The sequence below is a fragment of the Orcinus orca genome, chromosome 1 (assembly GCF_937001465.1).
Source record: "Orcinus orca chromosome 1, mOrcOrc1.1, whole genome shotgun sequence".
In the NCBI taxonomy this organism is placed as follows: Eukaryota; Metazoa; Chordata; class Mammalia; order Artiodactyla; family Delphinidae; genus Orcinus; species Orcinus orca.
In genome coordinates this window covers 112,387,216-112,404,308 of record NC_064559.1, presented here as the reverse complement: position 1 = coordinate 112,404,308, position 17,093 = coordinate 112,387,216, and the positions used below count along the sequence as shown (strand labels likewise).

At 50.3% G+C, this 17,093-nt stretch overlaps 1 protein-coding gene across 5 annotated transcripts in view; it reads right to left on the bottom strand.

Annotated features, from left to right (window-relative positions):
- Nucleotides 1-423: 423 nt before the first annotated feature.
- SYT6 (synaptotagmin 6) overlaps nt 424-17,093 on the bottom strand; it is a 59,049-nt gene continuing 42,379 nt past the window's right edge. For 2 of the 5 annotated variants that reach the window (XM_033435935.2, XM_049710451.1), the window contains exons 4-7: nt 13,208-13,328; nt 8,564-8,735; nt 7,204-7,354; nt 424-1,960 (exon numbers count right to left, since the gene is read on the bottom strand). In XM_033435935.2, the coding sequence (XP_033291826.1) occupies nt 1,889-1,960; nt 7,204-7,354; nt 8,564-8,735; nt 13,208-13,328 (516 nt within the window). In that variant the 3' untranslated portion in view covers nt 424-1,888. The other 3 variants (XR_007477631.1, XM_049710455.1, XM_049710460.1) reach the window with 3 other exon arrangements.

The window sequence follows — 17,093 nt, the reverse complement described above, 5'->3', positions numbered from 1 at the left end:
TTCTGGGCTCCCTATGAGGCTGGAAAGTCAATGCCCCCTTCATAGTTACAGGACCCCCAGCACCTGCCCAATGATTGAGATGGCCATCTCGATGGGGTCATTCTAGAGTCAAGAAACAGAATGAAGTTCATGGCCTGTTGGAAGTCTTGTCATGACCTTGAGTTTCTTCTTCTCTCAAGAGAACATCCAGCCGCAAGTCCCCTTGACTGGGAAGGCCTGTCAGTCACAAGACTTATCTTTACACCAATGACACATTAGCCCCTAGCCTAAAGCTCAGTACAGGGTGAATTCTCAGTTTATCTACATTGTTTTAAGAGGCAAACTTCTTTTGCCACGATATCCTGTTACCTCCTGCCCAATCTGGTCATTTTTAGGACTTAGGAGACACTACCCAAAGTTATATCATCACAGAAACCTGATAACTTGGCTTAAAACAAGGGTTACTTTATTGAATCGCTGCTCCTAAAGCATGTGACATATGTAAAGAGTGAGACACAAGGTGTGTGAACAGTTCTTGACCTGCCATTGTTGAAGGAAGCGCTTCTTCAGCAGACTTCAGCAGCAGTCCCACACACAGCTCTGGAAATTGGCATTTCACAGCCACAAACTGAAGTGAAAACCCACCCACACATCTACCAGGGCTATACAGACTGAGATGGAGCAAATCAATCTAGTTCTAGGGGGTTGGTGGGAAGGCCACTATTAACTCAACAGAAATGGACGATTACAATACAGAATAGTTCAAACATTCTTTTTTCCTAAACTGAATTTGACCTACGGTAGAGATCTAAAGGAAAAAAAAAAAATCCTTCACTACCACTGAAACAAACACTAAAGTCCTTTATAATCTATAGAACTAAAGTTTAAGATGAACATTGTCCTAGCATCTAGGGGGCTGAAATAGACTTAAGCTGACTTGGTTTTAATCAAGAAGGTACTGTTCATAAAACGACTACACCTATTCCTTGGATTTCAAAACTTCCCATTCAGAAAAGAACATTTTATGTAGTTTTTTCTTTGATCTCTTTAGGCATTTTAAACAGTTGCTTGATACTTCATGGAACTATAAAGCTAGGCATAACCCAGAAATCATTCCAGAACATATGTGCTTCCTTTTTTTTTTTTTTTTACAAGAAGGTTATTTTTGAGAACAAAGATCTTGTTTTCAAACAAATATGGTCATTAACTGTGGCGTGCCAGAAAACATAGGGCATGTTCGTTTCAACAGAATTATTCCTAAAGGAAGTGACTCAGTTCCCATGAGGAATCAAGACATGTTCAATTCACGAGGATTGGAGAGAGGAGCCCTGCACGACCAGCTGAAGGTTCACAGATAGCTCGGAATTCTCCCAATTTCAACATGGGGCCAGGAGTCCACATCTCAGTTTATGTCACATCAGCAAAGAGCTTCTAAGAGTCGTAAGCAGTAGCCTTTGTAAAGGCTCTTCGCTGAAGCCCACTGAACAAAGTAGCCATTGCCCATCCCACTTCCCTCGCCTCTGGGGTTAGGGAGTTCAGTGGAGACACAAAATTTCAGAAACTCAAACCACCTCCCCCTCAAAGACGACTATGTTACACTGTATTTAATAGAACAAATGTCAGGGCTCTCCCCTCTTTTTTTTTTTTTTTTCTCTTCTTTTCTTCCTGACAGCAGATCCATAAAAAGTGAAAGAACCAGAAAAACATCACCTTGGGAGACAGAAAAGACTAAGACAGATCTGACCACACGACAATTGTCTCGGCCTTGACCTACACGGGGCAGCTAAGACTCTGGAGTGAGAGGCACTGCCCCTACCGCCGCTGCTGCACAACACTGTGTTTAGACGGTTGAACAAGTGCAAAAAGAACCCTGCTGAGTCTCGTTGGTGTGGCCCGGCCCGCGTGCAGCTCAGGGTGTCGGAGGTGGTCTCGGAGACGGGCACGAGCTCTCGCTGTCGAAGCTGGCGGCTCGGCCCTGCCACTGGGGAGAGGAGAAAAAGCCACTTACCCGTTGCCAAGGGAATGTACATTTCAACTTTTGAAGCTCATCCGGCCCATGCACTGAATTCACCTTTTCCCAGCTTTTCATAAGCTTTCGTGAATTTTGCTGTTAGCCATGCAAAAACGTAAGGAGACCAGCTTTCGAGCTTCTAGTTTGGAAGGCCTGATTTTTAGAAAAGACCTGCTGCAGAGATAATGAAAGCTTTCTCTAGCGTGTGGAATGCATGCGTGCAGGTGTGTTAATGAGGTGCTATGACTGGACCATTTCTGAATGCTTCAGCCATTTTTCACGCTGAAAATCGGATTTTGTTAGCAGCGAAAGAGGCCGTCTGCAGAGTATGCCCTTACGGCCAAGATCCTGCAATCATGAATTCTTAGCAATTTGTCTGGGAGCTGTTCGTACAGCTAACGCCCTGATCTCGCTTCAGCGCTGGGCTCTCCTCTTCAGTCTGAGCGCTTCCCGGGGGCCTTCACACTCAACTTGTGAAGAGGTAGGAGGAGATGGCAGCCCCCTGCCCTTTCGGGTGCCTCCACCTTTCTTTTCCTCCCTCTCCTGTCTCACAGGCTGCCACCCCCTCAGCCCGACTCTAAGCCCTCTGTGAAGATGGTGATGTAATGAGGTGTAATGGAGTGAGGACAGGGCTGAGGGTGGATGACCCACGCTTGGGCCATCGAACCCTTCTCTACATTGAAAAGCCAGGCAGAGCTGGAGCCATGTTTTCTGGACAAGGATCTGACCCTGTGAATATTCCAGAGCCGTCTGGTGACTGTATAACTTCAAAGCAAGTCAGTGTCCACTGCTCACTCCATCCTTTCTGTGAGCAGAGCAGACGCCATACTCTCCTAGGTGCCTGCGGGACAAGGCTCCAGGGAGAGAAGTTAGGTACGTGGGTGAGATGGCCTTTCTGAACCTGAAGTGCAGCCCCTTTTGCTTCTCATGGGTTTTTGGGGTCTCCATGTGGAGGGATGGGGCTGAGGAGAAGTGGACTACACCTCTGTGTTATGTGTAGGGGTAGGATGGGGAAGGACGCGGTCCCTTCTCCACCCCACACCTCACAACACAGCCCTTTCTAGACAGAGCCGAGCCACTTAAGAATTAGACCATCCCTTCCAGCATCTCCTGTGGGAACCCACAACGCAGAGGAGAGACCCAGACCTGCTGATTGCTTTCATGTTCCTGGCTCTTAGGAAAGCCTCTGTCACCTGTCCCCAGGCTCGGTCCTTCATGGTCCCTTAGTACCCACTGGGCAGGCCAACCTGAAGATCTTTACAAGTAATCAAAGGCTGGACAGGCAGGTATTGATGACCACCATAGCGTGACCTGGGCCTGAGCAATCTTAGCATGCGAAACCCGGAGGCAGGCCTGGGGGATCATCGAGGCTAGCTCTTTTGTTCTTGCAGATAAGAAAACCAAGACACAGAGGAGTCAACGCACAGCTCGTTAGGAGCAGAGCCAGGATCTGAGGCCAGGTCTCCTAACTCCGTCCACACTCAGTGTTCCCTCCGCTCCATCCTGTGGCCACCTTTGCACCTGGCCACATCAGGAGAAGAAGGAGACACACAATGGAATAAGAAACCTAACCTCTTTGGTGCCATACCAGGTACTTACTCCTAACTCCGGTGGCAGTCTCTCTGATTGCAGCATCCACGTGAGTGAAATCACAACCGAGGGTTTCCCTGGTGAAATATTTTACATAAATAAATGCCTGGTTTTTGAGCCCACTGTGACTTCTGACTCAAGTGTTTCTTAACCAGAAGGTGACATAAGATGATTACTAATGCTTTCATTTAACAGATCTTCATTTTAGAGCTTCTGCTTTTTCTGTTACAACCTTTAATGTCGGTGAAAGGTACATTGTAATTACGGGCTTCTCCCCTGGGTAAGCATGCCTCTTAAACAACCCGACTGATAGGCCAGCTCAGAGGAGGAGAAAAAGAAAGGGCTACACAGAGTACATCTTTCTTCCTTTATATAATAGCTCAAAGAGAAGTCACACGGAGCATAATTGTTTATCCAGGACACATGAAGAAGGCACACTGGCTCCCCTGCCAGCCCCTGATTTTTCCTGTGAAGATAAACAGAGGGAAGAGATGGGGTTCCTGGACAATGGGAAGATGAATGGTTCCTGCAGGCTTATCATGGTGGCTCTGAAATAGCATGAGTTGGTCTCCGGGACACCAATGAGGATGATTATTCAAGGGCGGCTGTGGTCCAGTGAGATCTTTTATTGTTCTGAAATGTGTGACATTCCAACAGAGATATAAAATCTCTGGCAGATGATCTGAATTTGACCCTTCATAGTAAACCGCCTTGGAGAAGATCGCTGGTCAACGTGGGCTGTGTGTGTGGTGACAGAGACAGCACGTAGCATTGGGCAGGAGTGCTGAGAGGAAAGAGGCCACAGCCTCTGCTGGGGAAGGATGCTCACTGTGGCTTAATCAATTTTTATTCATGAAAAAACCCCAGCAGGGAAAAATACCTTTTCAGTTAATTTGTTCCTTCAACCTAATTTTAAAACTCCAAACAAACAAGCCAGTATGGTGCCCTCTGTTCCCGTTAATAAAAAAGAAATGAGGGCTTCCCTGGTGGCGCAGTGGTTGAGAGTCCGCCTGCCGATGCAGGGGACACGGGTTCATGCCCCGGTCCGGGAGGATCCCACATGCCGCGGAGTGGCTGGGCCTGTGAGCCATGGCCGCTGAGCCTGTGTGTCCGGAGCCTGTGCTCCACAACGGGAGAGGCGAGAACAGTGAGAGGCCCGCGTACCGCAAAAGAAAAAAAAAAAAAAAGAAATGATCACAGCACTTGAAACTCCTCTAAGAAAGGTGGAATATAAATATAGTGCTTTCTAGATATGATGCCATTTATCTTCCCAGGAGGGGGAGAATAAGAGTTTTGTATGTATTATACAAACGGGAGAAACAAGCTCCAAGAGCAAGGCTCTTGCTCAGTGTCCAGAACAGGACCAAAAAGAAGGCAGGAGCTCTAAGGATGATTGAGATGATAAATGTTCAAGTACAATGCATCGCATGAACACAAAGAGGGTGTACTTAATATTACCCTAGTGGTTTTTAGAGGCATCTCTATAAAGGTACTTAAACTATGGATGCTAAAAAGTGTAGGTACACATTTTTACAAATTTGTACTGAAGAAACCCTAAGTTGCCAAGATGAATGTCATTTTCAGCTTCTTCACACAGAGAAATGATCAGCTGAGCAGAACATGGAAGGCCAGGGAGTGGGGGAAGGGAAAGTCTCGGGAACTCGGTGTGCGAGGTCAAGAAAAAAGTAAACCCAAAGTATATGAATCAATTTATTCTCTTTCCGTTTTCCATATACTGTTACTTTCCCTTTTCTGTCTTATCAAATATTCATTTTCAAGGGCTTGGTTCTACTTTATCTTTCTTTTGTAGTCTGGACCAGTGAGTTGGAGTTCTCAAAGCAACAGGACTTGAAATCAATTATTTGGCTTAATTAGGTGGTATTCGTCATGGAGAGTGATGCTGGGGCTGAGCCCCAGCCCCTCTGTGCTACCCTGCACCTCAGCCCCATCTCCAGCCACTGTTGGCTGGTTACTCCAGTCTGTGTGGCCAGACTAACCAGGTAACAGCAATGGATTATTGCAGCTTCAAGGTCAGAAAGGCGATGCAAGATGTGGGCTCACCTGCCACCTGTCGTCCTGTCATTTTGGGCCAGAGTTTCCTAGAAAAGCTGAGATGGGAGGAGCCCACCCCCCTCATTTTACCAACCAGGAAACTGAAGACCAGGTGGGGCAGTGAGGTGCCTGAGGCCCTGCAGCCCATCAGAGGCCTCTCAGCTCCCATTCCTTGCCCCTGCCCCACGCCATCCTGAACGTTTTAGTATACTTATTCTATCCTTAAATATCTGCAAAGGATTTTAAAAGGAGGGGTGCCACACCCCCTCTCTAGACTGAATCAGCCCTGCAGTCGGTGAGGTGCTGGATGCCCACTGGCTGCCTCCTGTGTAGGTGCAGGCTGGTTGTGTGTACCTCACCCACACCCTGCAGAGAGGGCCTTCTGGAAGAAAGGGCAGCCCAGGAGCTGAGGGACTGGCCTCACTCATTAAAGCTCCACAGCTGTGGTAAAATCAAGGCAAACACCAGACAGAAATGTGAAGCCTCGCGCTGCTGGCCAGCAGGCTTGACCACCCTGAGAGGGAAGAGGAGACGGCGGATCCTCTGGGTTTGCTGCCCACACCTTTTCTGTGTCATAGAACACGGGGAAGGGGTTACGCTGCTTTTAAGCTGAGGGGCCATGTGGCTTATTTTTTTATTAGTAGATTTTCCAATTTTTATACAACTCTCTAGACTCCCTGGCTGGAAACCTATTAAAATGAGTGAATGATCACCTGGCTTTCTAGGATATGGGTGGAAGTAATAAGATGAGGTTTAAAACTTGCTCGGCTACCCCCATGTCCCAAACCATTTAAGAAAAAGCCGGCCGAAGGACCACCAAGGTGATGAACGGCAGGATCTTAAATTGGTGCTGTTTGGTGGAGGTGGGGCAGGCTTGTGTCACTGGAAGGAACATTTTCTTTGCAGCTGAGAGATCAATAACTAGCTCAAGATTATGCTGCAAGTTGGAAAGGTCCAGGGCTGGAGCCCAAGTCTCGGGACTCCCAGGCAGTGCTGTGTCCATTACGTCTCTGTTAGGATCCGGCTGGAAACTGAGCCACCTTGAAGCCACACTCTCTTCTCCAACAACGGGGAGAAGCAACGTTCACGAGGGTAGGATCCTCTCTCTGGCCAGCTCCATCCACGTGGCGAGAACTGCCCCAGGACTGTCTGGCTAGAGCCTCAGGGAACTTACTGCTTCGACAGGGGTAGAATTTCTTGCCAAGTTCTGATCTCACCCTCTTGGGGCTCTCTCTGAAAGGACTGACTTGGCTCAGGGACTTCGTGGAAGCATTCCGGGCCTGGCACAGTGAGCTGCCGGGAAGGCTTCCTCCAAGTTTTTCTTTTCTGTTTTGAACTCAGTGTCACTTTCAATATACTCAACATCAAAGGCTTTTTGTCAAGCAGTTTCCCACCATCTTCCCCCGTTTCCTTTCTGCCTGTTACACCCTGGGTGAGAAGCGTGTATGCCCCCCCCACCCAGTGCCCCCCAAGGACCCACAAAGGCGAGGTCTCACGGCAGCCAACTGCCATTCTCCAGCCCACGCTGCCATGCAGCAAACATGCCAAGGGCCAAGCGTGACCTCACCCACCTCTCTGAAGGATTTCTTTACCTCCACCAAGGAGTGCCAGTGTGCGATGGGCTTCCGCGGGTATGCCAGCATCTCGTTCCAGTGGTCCCTGCCCAGGCCTTCGGCACTGATCCCCACACGACAGACTCCTATGATCTCGTTGTGGCCCACTCTAAGGGAGAAACAAAGGGCCCGGCATCGGTGACCAGACATGCTCTCAGAAAGGGGAGTCCCGCGGTCTCGGTCTCAGCCCCCCAGGTCTAACTCAGAATACTGAGCTCTGTAAACAGATGCTTGGCAGGCCCTCAGGGTGCCAGCGGCAGTGAAATACTGCCCAGCCTCCTTGGGCGGACATTGGACACAGACAGATGAGCAAAAGGTTCTCAACTTGTTTGGAATCTCAGGAATGGTGGGCAGATGGCCTGACTCTGGGGAGTGGGAGAGTTTAAGTCTCTTCCTTTATTTGACTCAGCGAGCACTTGAGACATTAGCGCTATTGGGAAATAAATCAACCTGCTCTGAGTACCATTTCTCCATACCTAGCGGCTGTGATGTGATTTATTCGCTCAGTAAGAACATCAATCGTCACTCATATTTGTTCACCCAGCATCTACTATGTCTGGGAACTTGTGCTAAAGATCCTGGATTGAGGCTTTACTGCATGTTTTTTTCTCCTTCGGTGAAAGTGACACCTGGAGAGAAGGAGTCACAGTGGCTGACGTAGTTGGAGAATGTGTTTGAGCCAGCCTTGACGGGGAGGCAGGATTTGGAAAGTGGTGGAGAAGAAACACATACAAGGTGGGGGAAATCAAGTTGGATGGATATGCTGGGTCCAGATCTGGAAGGTCTCGAGAGTCCAGGGGAAGAGCTTGTCCAGACAGCAGGAGCTACTGATGGTTCTTGAGAGGGGCAGGCCCAGGAACAAAGTGGTCTTTTAGGAAGGTGTGCCTTGGTATGTTGGCTGGGTTGAGGCAGGAAGTGATGGAGGCAGGGGTCAGCTAGGAGGGCTGCACAGACATCCCCGAGTGGGAGTGGTAGCAGCAGTGGAAATGGAGAGGACGGGGGGAGGGGGGTGGGCGGGATTCTAGAGGACAGATGCCAGATGGAGGAATGGGAATAGTCGGGGGTGAATTCAGGGAAACTGATGGGTGGGGCAGCCCCTGATGGAAATGAGCCCATTGGGAAGTGAAGCTTGAGCTTCTACTTTGGCGGGGAAGCCATGCTTTTCCTCAAACTCCTGTACCCTCCTTGGGTGGGGCCAGATTTGAGACCAATGAGTGTCTGAGCCATGAACCACAAGGTCCAAGGTCCGAGAGCCCTGTGCTGCACTGAGGTGGGGACGAGGGGCAGGGAATCGTGGCCCTCAGGGACCTGTACCTACCTATCATAATCCATGACCGAGATGAGCAGACTGACTTGATCCATATTCTCCGGGGGAATGTCAAAGATGATGGCCTCGTTGTAGACGGGGTTGAGGGTGTTCTTCTTTATGGTGGTTTTCTTCTTCTTCAGTCTCCGCCCGTCACAAAGCAGGGACACTTTGACGTATGGATCTGTGCCAATGGGGGCAGTGAGAAGGGAAGGGAGCCTGTTAAACAGATGTCCTTAAACATCCTGTGCAGCAGAAGGATGGAAGCCCCAGACCTACTGTTATTCTCAGATGGTATCAGTGGGTTGTTAAAATAATTAAACCACCTTGTATTTAGGTAGCACACCTGTCTCTGCAGATGCTCTGTGCTTAATAAACACAGAGTCTTTGGTGACCTCAGGCTTCTTAGCAGAGTGCTTAACGGACTTCCACTACTGGGGAAGCTGGCCCCACATCAGACAGGATACTCGCCCGTGGGTATGCAGTTCACTAAATCTCAACTCTATGGTTGGCTGGCCGGCTCCAAAGGGTGGGGAAGCTAAACAAAGGCACTCTGTTCCTTTCACCTACTTGCAGCCTTTTCTCTGGGGGGTCTTGTCAGCATTATTAACCAAAGCATAAAGTGGGTAGAAATAGAATCGATGACACCCAAGGAGTAGCAATGAGACAGAGTAAATGAACAGCGACAGTCACGATGCTTGTCCGGTCCTCCCTACCTGAGGACAGGATTGTGGGTTTCATTGTCCCATCAAGCTCATTTCCATCTGGCATCAGGGAGGGGGTAGGAGCCCTGCTCTCTGCCTCCCCGGAAGCTGTTTCCTGCCCACTCTGGGCAGTGGAGGAGGAGGGGGCCGTGGCCGGGGGACTGAGTGAGGCAGCCTCCCGGGACTCAGGGTGGCCGGCTGCCATTTCATCTCTCAGTGGGATCTTGGAATCTCTCCAGCCCTCGAGGAGATGTCTTTTTACTGACCTCCCACGCGCCTCCCATCCTTGTCTCTTCTTTAGTTTTCTGAATGGGTATTTCATGGTCAGTTTCCTACCCTGAAATTTTCTACTCGTCCAAGTGAAGTGACACCGATCGTATCTCATCGCTCAGGTGTCTCAGTCACCGTCATAACTGTTATTTATGCTGCACAACTCAAGAAACGGGAGGGCAACACACAGGTAATAACAGCTTTTGAGACACTGATGTGCTGAGACACCTGCTTGCCCAGAAGCCAGGGCTCCTGTGACTCTGTCAGGAGGTGCGGACCAAGCAGCCGCTCCCAGCTCCTCATTCACAGGCGTATGGCTCTATCTCCTGGGCACCCAAGTACCCAACGAGGCGCTCATGCTCCCTGGGGAATTGTTCAGGTGGCAGAAGAGGTGCACAGCTTTGGGGAAGCTACAGAGACCTGTGACATGGGATCAGAAACTCAAGCCTTAAAGGCAGTTCTGTAGATGCCCACATGTGCTACGGACTCACCAACGTGACAGCAGCAGCTGTGCCTTAGCCATGGGGGCACTTGGGTTTATGGGGTACCTGGGGAGACCATGAGGTGTTTAATCACCCTGCTGTCTCTGACGACCCATTTGCAAGGGTTCTCTCTCAGGAGGACGTTCAGTAAAAAGGAAGGAGGAGTTCCTAGAACTACTGTGAGATAGCTTTCTCGTGTCCGCAGGCTCCATTCCCTATGGATACGCCCCGGACCGTGTTGAGGTCCAAGCAGATGGGTGGGGTAGCTACCTCCGAGGCCTGTTGTTAACTTGGCAACCTCTATGCTCCTGAAGTGTGAACATTGCCTTGGAAAGCGTCTTCAGGCTTGAGGCTGCCCAAGTCCTGCCTCATCCCCTGCCATGCCTATTTCCATACACACCCACAGCGGAGCAAACCTCCATGTCGCCAGGCTTGGAAAGATGTGACAGAGCCACCTGTCCCATGGGCCACTAGGCAAATGCCTGATGACTAGCTGGGAGATTCTCAGCTTCCTTCCCCACCTCTATTCACTCGTATGAGGCGTATCTAATTTATAAAATTCAGTGGGTGTTTCCCTTGAAGGAACCCATACTCTCACCATCAACAAGAGGCTAAGCAGAGAGAGGACTCTTCCTTAGGGTTTTTGCTCTAGGGCAGAAGCCTGTGCTTCTAATGGAATGCTGGCTCCAGACGACCTCTGAGGCCCTTTCCTCTCCTGCAGCCAATGATGTTTATGCAGCTGAGGGAGGGGGCACAACGACCAGCCGTGTGCTTCAGCCTCCTTGTCATGAGGGCCATCATAATTCAGCATGCAGTATGTGTCAGGCACCACGCTAAGAGATTTACACATATCATGTCAGTTAAACTTCATGTCAACCCTATAAAATATTCATCATCCCCCTCTTCTACATAGGGAAATTGAGGTTTGAGAGATTAAGAAACTTGCCTAAGATTTCAACTTAGCTCTGACTCCAAAGTTTACATTTGTAACCATTAGACTCAAAGCAGTAGGACCAGATGTGGCAGAGATGGGTGTGTTCACTCACTCACCATCCCTTTGGGGTATACTGATCCTTATTATTATTTTGTATTATTTTTTATTGTCATGGTTCTAGTGGATAGGTTTAAAGAATTGATTCACGACTAGTTTAGATCGAGGAGAATAGGAAGATCCTTGGTTTTAGAGGTCAAAGTCATATAAATCAAGAACATCCACTCCCTAGTTTAGTCCAACATCAAAGCAGTCCGGGCTGAAGGCAACCTCAAACTTATCCTCCAAAACAGGAGATCTAGTTTGAGAAGCCCCTGGCAGGTGTGTCCCCACAAAGTTCTTTAGCCTATAAATTCATTCATTCATTCATCCTTCAATACATACTTATTCAATGCTTAGTGTGTTCCATGAACTGTCTCAGACACTTGCTTACCTCAATGAACAAAATAGAAATCCCTAGCAAAAAGAGAACCCCTGAATTTTCAGAATCAAGCTGAGATTTAATACCAGATTCCAAACCCAGGTAGAAAAGAGAGGCAATCATGAGAGGGAGGTTAGAACTTAGCGTGAGAAAAGTCTCTCACCCCCAACCCTCTGATGTGGAACAGCCTTTACGATTGCCTTGGCGGCTTCGCTGTAAGCTCTCTCTCTAGCACATCAATTTAATTACACCAGAGAAGATAGTGTGGGGACTTGGGTAGCAAAATCCTATTTCCTTCAGCAGTCTTGAGCGTCCTCAGTGAATTTCTGTCCCTGCACACACTTATTTTGATATTAAAATGCAATCTACGTTGGTTGTATTTTTGGAGGAAGCCAGCTTGCTCTGCCTAAGAGCTTTGCACGTGTCGGAAGAGGTTCTTTAAGCTCCTCACCACATCCTGATGTGTGGTGGTAGCTTCAGTGGAAGGAGAGGCGTCAGGGCAGGTGCTAGAGGCATTGGGTCAGGCGCTATCTGGGGCAGCTTTTGGCCTGGAAGGTATGAGTGTTGCAGAGAGACAGTGCGGGCTGGGAGCAGAGGCTCTGAGGGATTCAAAGCCACCACAGATACACCTTACTTCAGCGTTTCTTGACCACCCTTCCCTGAAACCTCATATTTCAAGGCCTAATATCTCATCTTCTTCCAAATGCACTAGGTTGGGCCTGGGCCCAGATGTTTTCAGCTAGACCGGTCACCTCTTTATGGCAACTGTGATTACACTAAGGAAATAATTAATGAGTAAAAGGAAACCTCTTCCATATACTGCCAGCCAAGTTCAGAGGCACCTGTGGAGTGGATTTATATCGCTAACTGGGATCTCCAGAAGAGCCTCTTGGGTAGGGGTCTAGGGAAACAAACCAAGCCTTTCCCTGCATTTGCTACTAAGTGCAGCCCAGGCGGTTCTACGTGCCTGCTCTCCGGGATGCTCTACCCCATCCCTTGGGCTAACTTGAGCCGACACGGGGAAGGAGGCTCCTGGGACTCCTCTGTTATATCAAAACTCAAAAACCTTCTCTGACAATGACTTGCAGAATCGTGGAAAAGGATCAAACCTCTGACGCCGGGTCCAGCCTGCAGGCTCTGAGGCTGCATCCAAACCAGCATCTCCTCGGTTACTAGAACAGGACTTCTTTCTCCTGCTGTACCTAGCAGCTCTCCTGGTGCTGAGACAGAGGCCCAGAGCCCTGCAGGAAAACCTCAAATAAAAGCGCACTCTGCTTTTCAGCGCCTCTGTTCCTTTGACTCAGTCTGCAGGGCTGCCATCGCTGCGTGGACCTACAAAAACTTAAGACACTCAAACTTGACATAACCCTTGGAAGTCCTGAGGCCTCACACAAACTAGAAAGATGTTCCTTAATTTTTTTCACCTATTTATTTGCTTCTTCTTCTCTCCATCCTCAAAGAGAAAGAATGATAGTAATAGCCAATATCTACTGACTGCTTATTATGTATCTGGCACATTTCTAAGCATTTACTTGAATTAACTCGTTTATCCTTAAAGCAACCTGTTAAGTTTTTTTTTTTTTTTTTTTTCCAGATCAGGAAACCAAAGCATTACACCACAAGGAAGCGGCAGAACTGGAATTCAAAGCCAGACCATTTGCCTGCAGGGCCGTGCTCCTGTTTGAAGAATACTGACAATTCTTCCCCCTTCTCTCTGAACATCTTTCCACATCCTAATATCTAGGCTGCTGGCAGGCCACTTGGCGAGCACTCGGGTAGGAGAGGTACCTGAGTAGCCTGTGATGTCCATCGCCTTGAGGTTCCGACATTTGATCACAGTGAGGGTGAGCCTGCCTGCTGTGGGCAGGTAGCAGAGGGAGAACATGATCTCTCCCAAATCCACGCTTTCCTGCAAAGAAGCAGACAAGAGGGCAGATGAGGGGCACACAGCTCCAGTGCAGCTGCAGGGCCGCTCCGGAGCCCAGGAGAAGGCTCTCTGAGGGAGAGTGCTATGCCTTTAAGGCCTGACGTTCTGGCCTCTATGCTGAGAGTAACTGGGTATAAAAGGCAATGATAACAACGCTGGGTCTTCAGCAGAATTTGTCCCCTTCAGTATTCCTTCTGAGCTCTGATCAGACTCTGGTCCTTGTCCTCCCCCTCCTGCTTTGGCCTCACCTGCCCTACCTATGCCCTTTGGCTGCAGCCTCCAGACCACCAGGCCTTTTGGGGCCCAGCCCTATTCTCCAACTTACCCTTCTCAGTCACTGGACCCCTTGACTCCCCACCCTGCCTGGCCTGGGGTCATGACAGTATTCTGTACAAGACCCACTCTGGCCATCAGGGGTCCCCTCTCCCCACATATCTGGTTCTAGCTCTCAGCTCAGTCATTCTTTGTGAGTCCCTCTGCTTTGGCAGCTTCCTTGCCTCTCCTGAAACACATCTAGCACTCCAACTTCCAGGCTTCAGTGTGGAAGCACAGGGAATCAGGACCTGCCCAGGATATGGTGCTGACCAAGAAGACGTACACGCGTCATTCCAAGTTTGTGCCAGGTCTTGGATCCGCTTTGTCCTTAAATGTGGTCATGCTTCAGAAGTGAACCCAGCATGGAGCACACACTCTGCTGCCTCTCCTGCCCCTAGAATCGTCATGACCAGGGATCCCAATCCTAGGAAGATTCTGAGCAACAGGGAATAGGAAAATGTCAAAGATGGTGAGCATGTCCAGCTGTTGAATTAAACAGCACCCCGCTGGACTGCCTTCTCTTCCTGTGCCACGCCTGGTGGAGGAGGGTGCTGTCACTGCAAAACCTCTCCCTCGGGCTCTGAGGCTGCCGTGGGGCTCCAAGACATGGAGGTGTTTCCCCTCTTAAATCTCCCAGACCCAGGGTAGAAGAAGAGGAGGCCGGGGTTTGGGCTGGCTCTGATTTCAGATGCAGATATCCATTTGTTCACTCATTCAGTCAGTCAACAAGTAGTAATTGAGCACCTGCTATGTGCCAGGTGTTGCTCTGGGTATGGAGATATGGAAAAGAACAAAACAGACAAAAATCGCTGCTCTAACAGAGCTTACATTTTAATAGGACAAAGGACAAGAAAGGTGGTAAGTAAGTTGGTAAAAAGGATCAAGGAGAAAAAAATAAGGCAGGGAAACAGGATATGAAATGCTCATGAGTGAGGCTATAGTTGTTGAAATTTTAGACAGGGTAGCTGGGGAGGCCTCCTGGAGGAGGTGACTTTTGAGAAAGAGTGCAGTCAAGGGTGGCTCCAAGGTTCTTGTCCCTTCTCCTCACAAAGAAACACCCTCTACTGGGGACTCCAAGAGACCCCTGATACTTGGCCTCACCTGGAGAATAACCCACCACCCCTTCCAGAGCCTGTGGTCTCAATGCTCTCCCCTAGGTGGCACTGATACCCACCCTTTCCCTAGCCCAGGATTTGTCCTTTTTTAACCCTCTGGTGAATCAAATCCCAGGAGTAGCAGGTGAATCCTCCCGGCTCCCTGGGTGAAGAGGTGGAGGGGGCGGGGGTATTGGGGGTGGATGTGAGGGGTGGAAGGGTGGTGTCTGGCTGGGGCAGAGCTGGACACAGCGTAGAGAGAGCTACCCCCACCCCCCCACCCCAGCACAAGAGCCAAGACCATCACCCACGAGCTCCTGTGCCCCACGAAGCTCTTCTGTGACGGGCAGCTCCACCTCTGAGGCTCACAGCCACTGTGCAAGGCAGGGTGCATTGGCATTATTCCCTCCATCTCACAGAGAAGAATTCAGTGTTTAAACTTGGGTGTAAAGTCCTGACCAGGCTTGCGTGGCTGGTGGGAGACACAGCTGGACTCCGACCCTTAGGAGAGCAACGCCCTCCCAGCCCACCTAGGGAGCACCTCAAGGTAACCCTGGCTCCTCTAGACCTTAGACCACAACTTCACCTGTTCTTCTGTTTGTATTTGCCGAGAACCTGCTAGAGGCACCATGTTTAGTGGGGTGTAACCAATTAAAAGAAGGCACCAGGATCTCCCTCTCCCTCAGGGAGACACAGGAAGTGGCCCATGACAGGTGCTGTGGGTGTATGACTGTCCCCTCACGCAGCAGGGGTCGGGTCAGCAGTGCACCTGGCTGAATGTTCCATCTCTGGCGGGGGCACCGAGGTACAAGGAGGCCCCCAGCTCCCTTTATTTCCTTGTAACTCTCCAATCCTGCCCAGACTCAGAGAAACCCTTTCAGACTCAATAACAGGAATAAGAACCAAGGTTATTGCATGCGTACCAGGCGCCAAATCCTTTACTAAATTATCTCCGTCGAGTCGCACCACAGCCCCGTGAGGTAGGTGATCTTAGTATCCCTACTGCACACAGGAGGAAATGACTATTTGGTGAAGTTAAGCCTTTCCTAGGCCAGCGCGGCTGCTTGCACGCTCTCAGTGTCTCCCCTTGTTCGGCTCCTGGAATCAAGGCCCATCTTCCCAGCTTGCATTCCGAACCCTCAGCAACCGGGTCCTGTCTTCCCTCCTCACCTGATTATTTCTCTCTGTTCCTCTATGCCAACCCTCTGCTCCAGCTGGCTGGTATATCTTTGGTCCCTTTGGCCAAAATGCCTCCTCCTCTTATCTTTGCTTGGACAATCCCATGCCTCTTGTAGGGCCCAGGGCCATGCCCCTCACAGGGTTCCTCGCCCAGGGTCCAGCCCACACAGAGCATATCTCCCCTACACCCCTGCAGCACTTTCTGTCCCTGAGCTGCTCACAGGTGTTACGGAGTCCCTGCCTCGCTGCAGCTGGGCCCTCCCATGCCGTCCAGGGACTGGAGGCCCCTTAGGGGCAGGGGCTTTGCTTTACACCTGCTGGGCTTCAGGGGTGCCCGATAGTATAAGAGGAGCTACACACACGCCTGGATCACGTAGGGCCCTGGTGAGGAATCTGGAAGCTCCTAGGGCCCCCCTGTGAGGGGGGTGAACAAAAGGCTGCTGTCACCCTTTCCCCACACGGCTACTCTGGAGGCTTCGAAGGCTGTCTTGTCGCAGGAGTCTGAGCTGATTGGTTTGTGAGCTCGGAAGACTTGCCTGGGGATGTGGGAGATCCCTCGGGGTGAACGGAATCATCGGGGGTGCTATGGGCTGCCCTCAAGGATGGCTCCCTCTAGGGAGAGCACCGACCCAGCGGGCCCCCTCCTTTTGTGGTAGAACTGTGGCAGCTGGGGGGCACTCGTGGTGCTGAGTCTGCAGCCAGGTTTGGAACCCCCACCCCCATCCTGGTCCCTGCACTGAATAGTGAGCTCCACCCTCCATCGTTGGGCCCGGACAGGCAAAGGGAGTGAGCCAATATCCCCCTACGACTTGGACGCAGAGAGGAAACTGGGGCCGGGGGGCCCGAAGCCCAGTCCAGGACCTTCTGCTGTGGGTGACTGGGCCTCGCTGGACCTGATGCCAAGATAGCTGCTCTTGGCTCCGTGGATCAAGGGGAGTGTAATTCCCCTGCACACGTAGGCAGCAGAGGACGGGTTATTTGATAAAGGAAAATAAATGGGTTACTTTCGAGTAAATAGATGGAGCTGAGCAAACAGAGTCAGCATCTCCTGGTCGCCACCTTCCTCTCTGCAAAGCCAGGCCCAGCTTGGCCCCATGGGCGGCCTTCCTGGGCTCTCTCAGCACCACCCCCTTTCTCAGGAGGTTTCAGCCCCAGATTC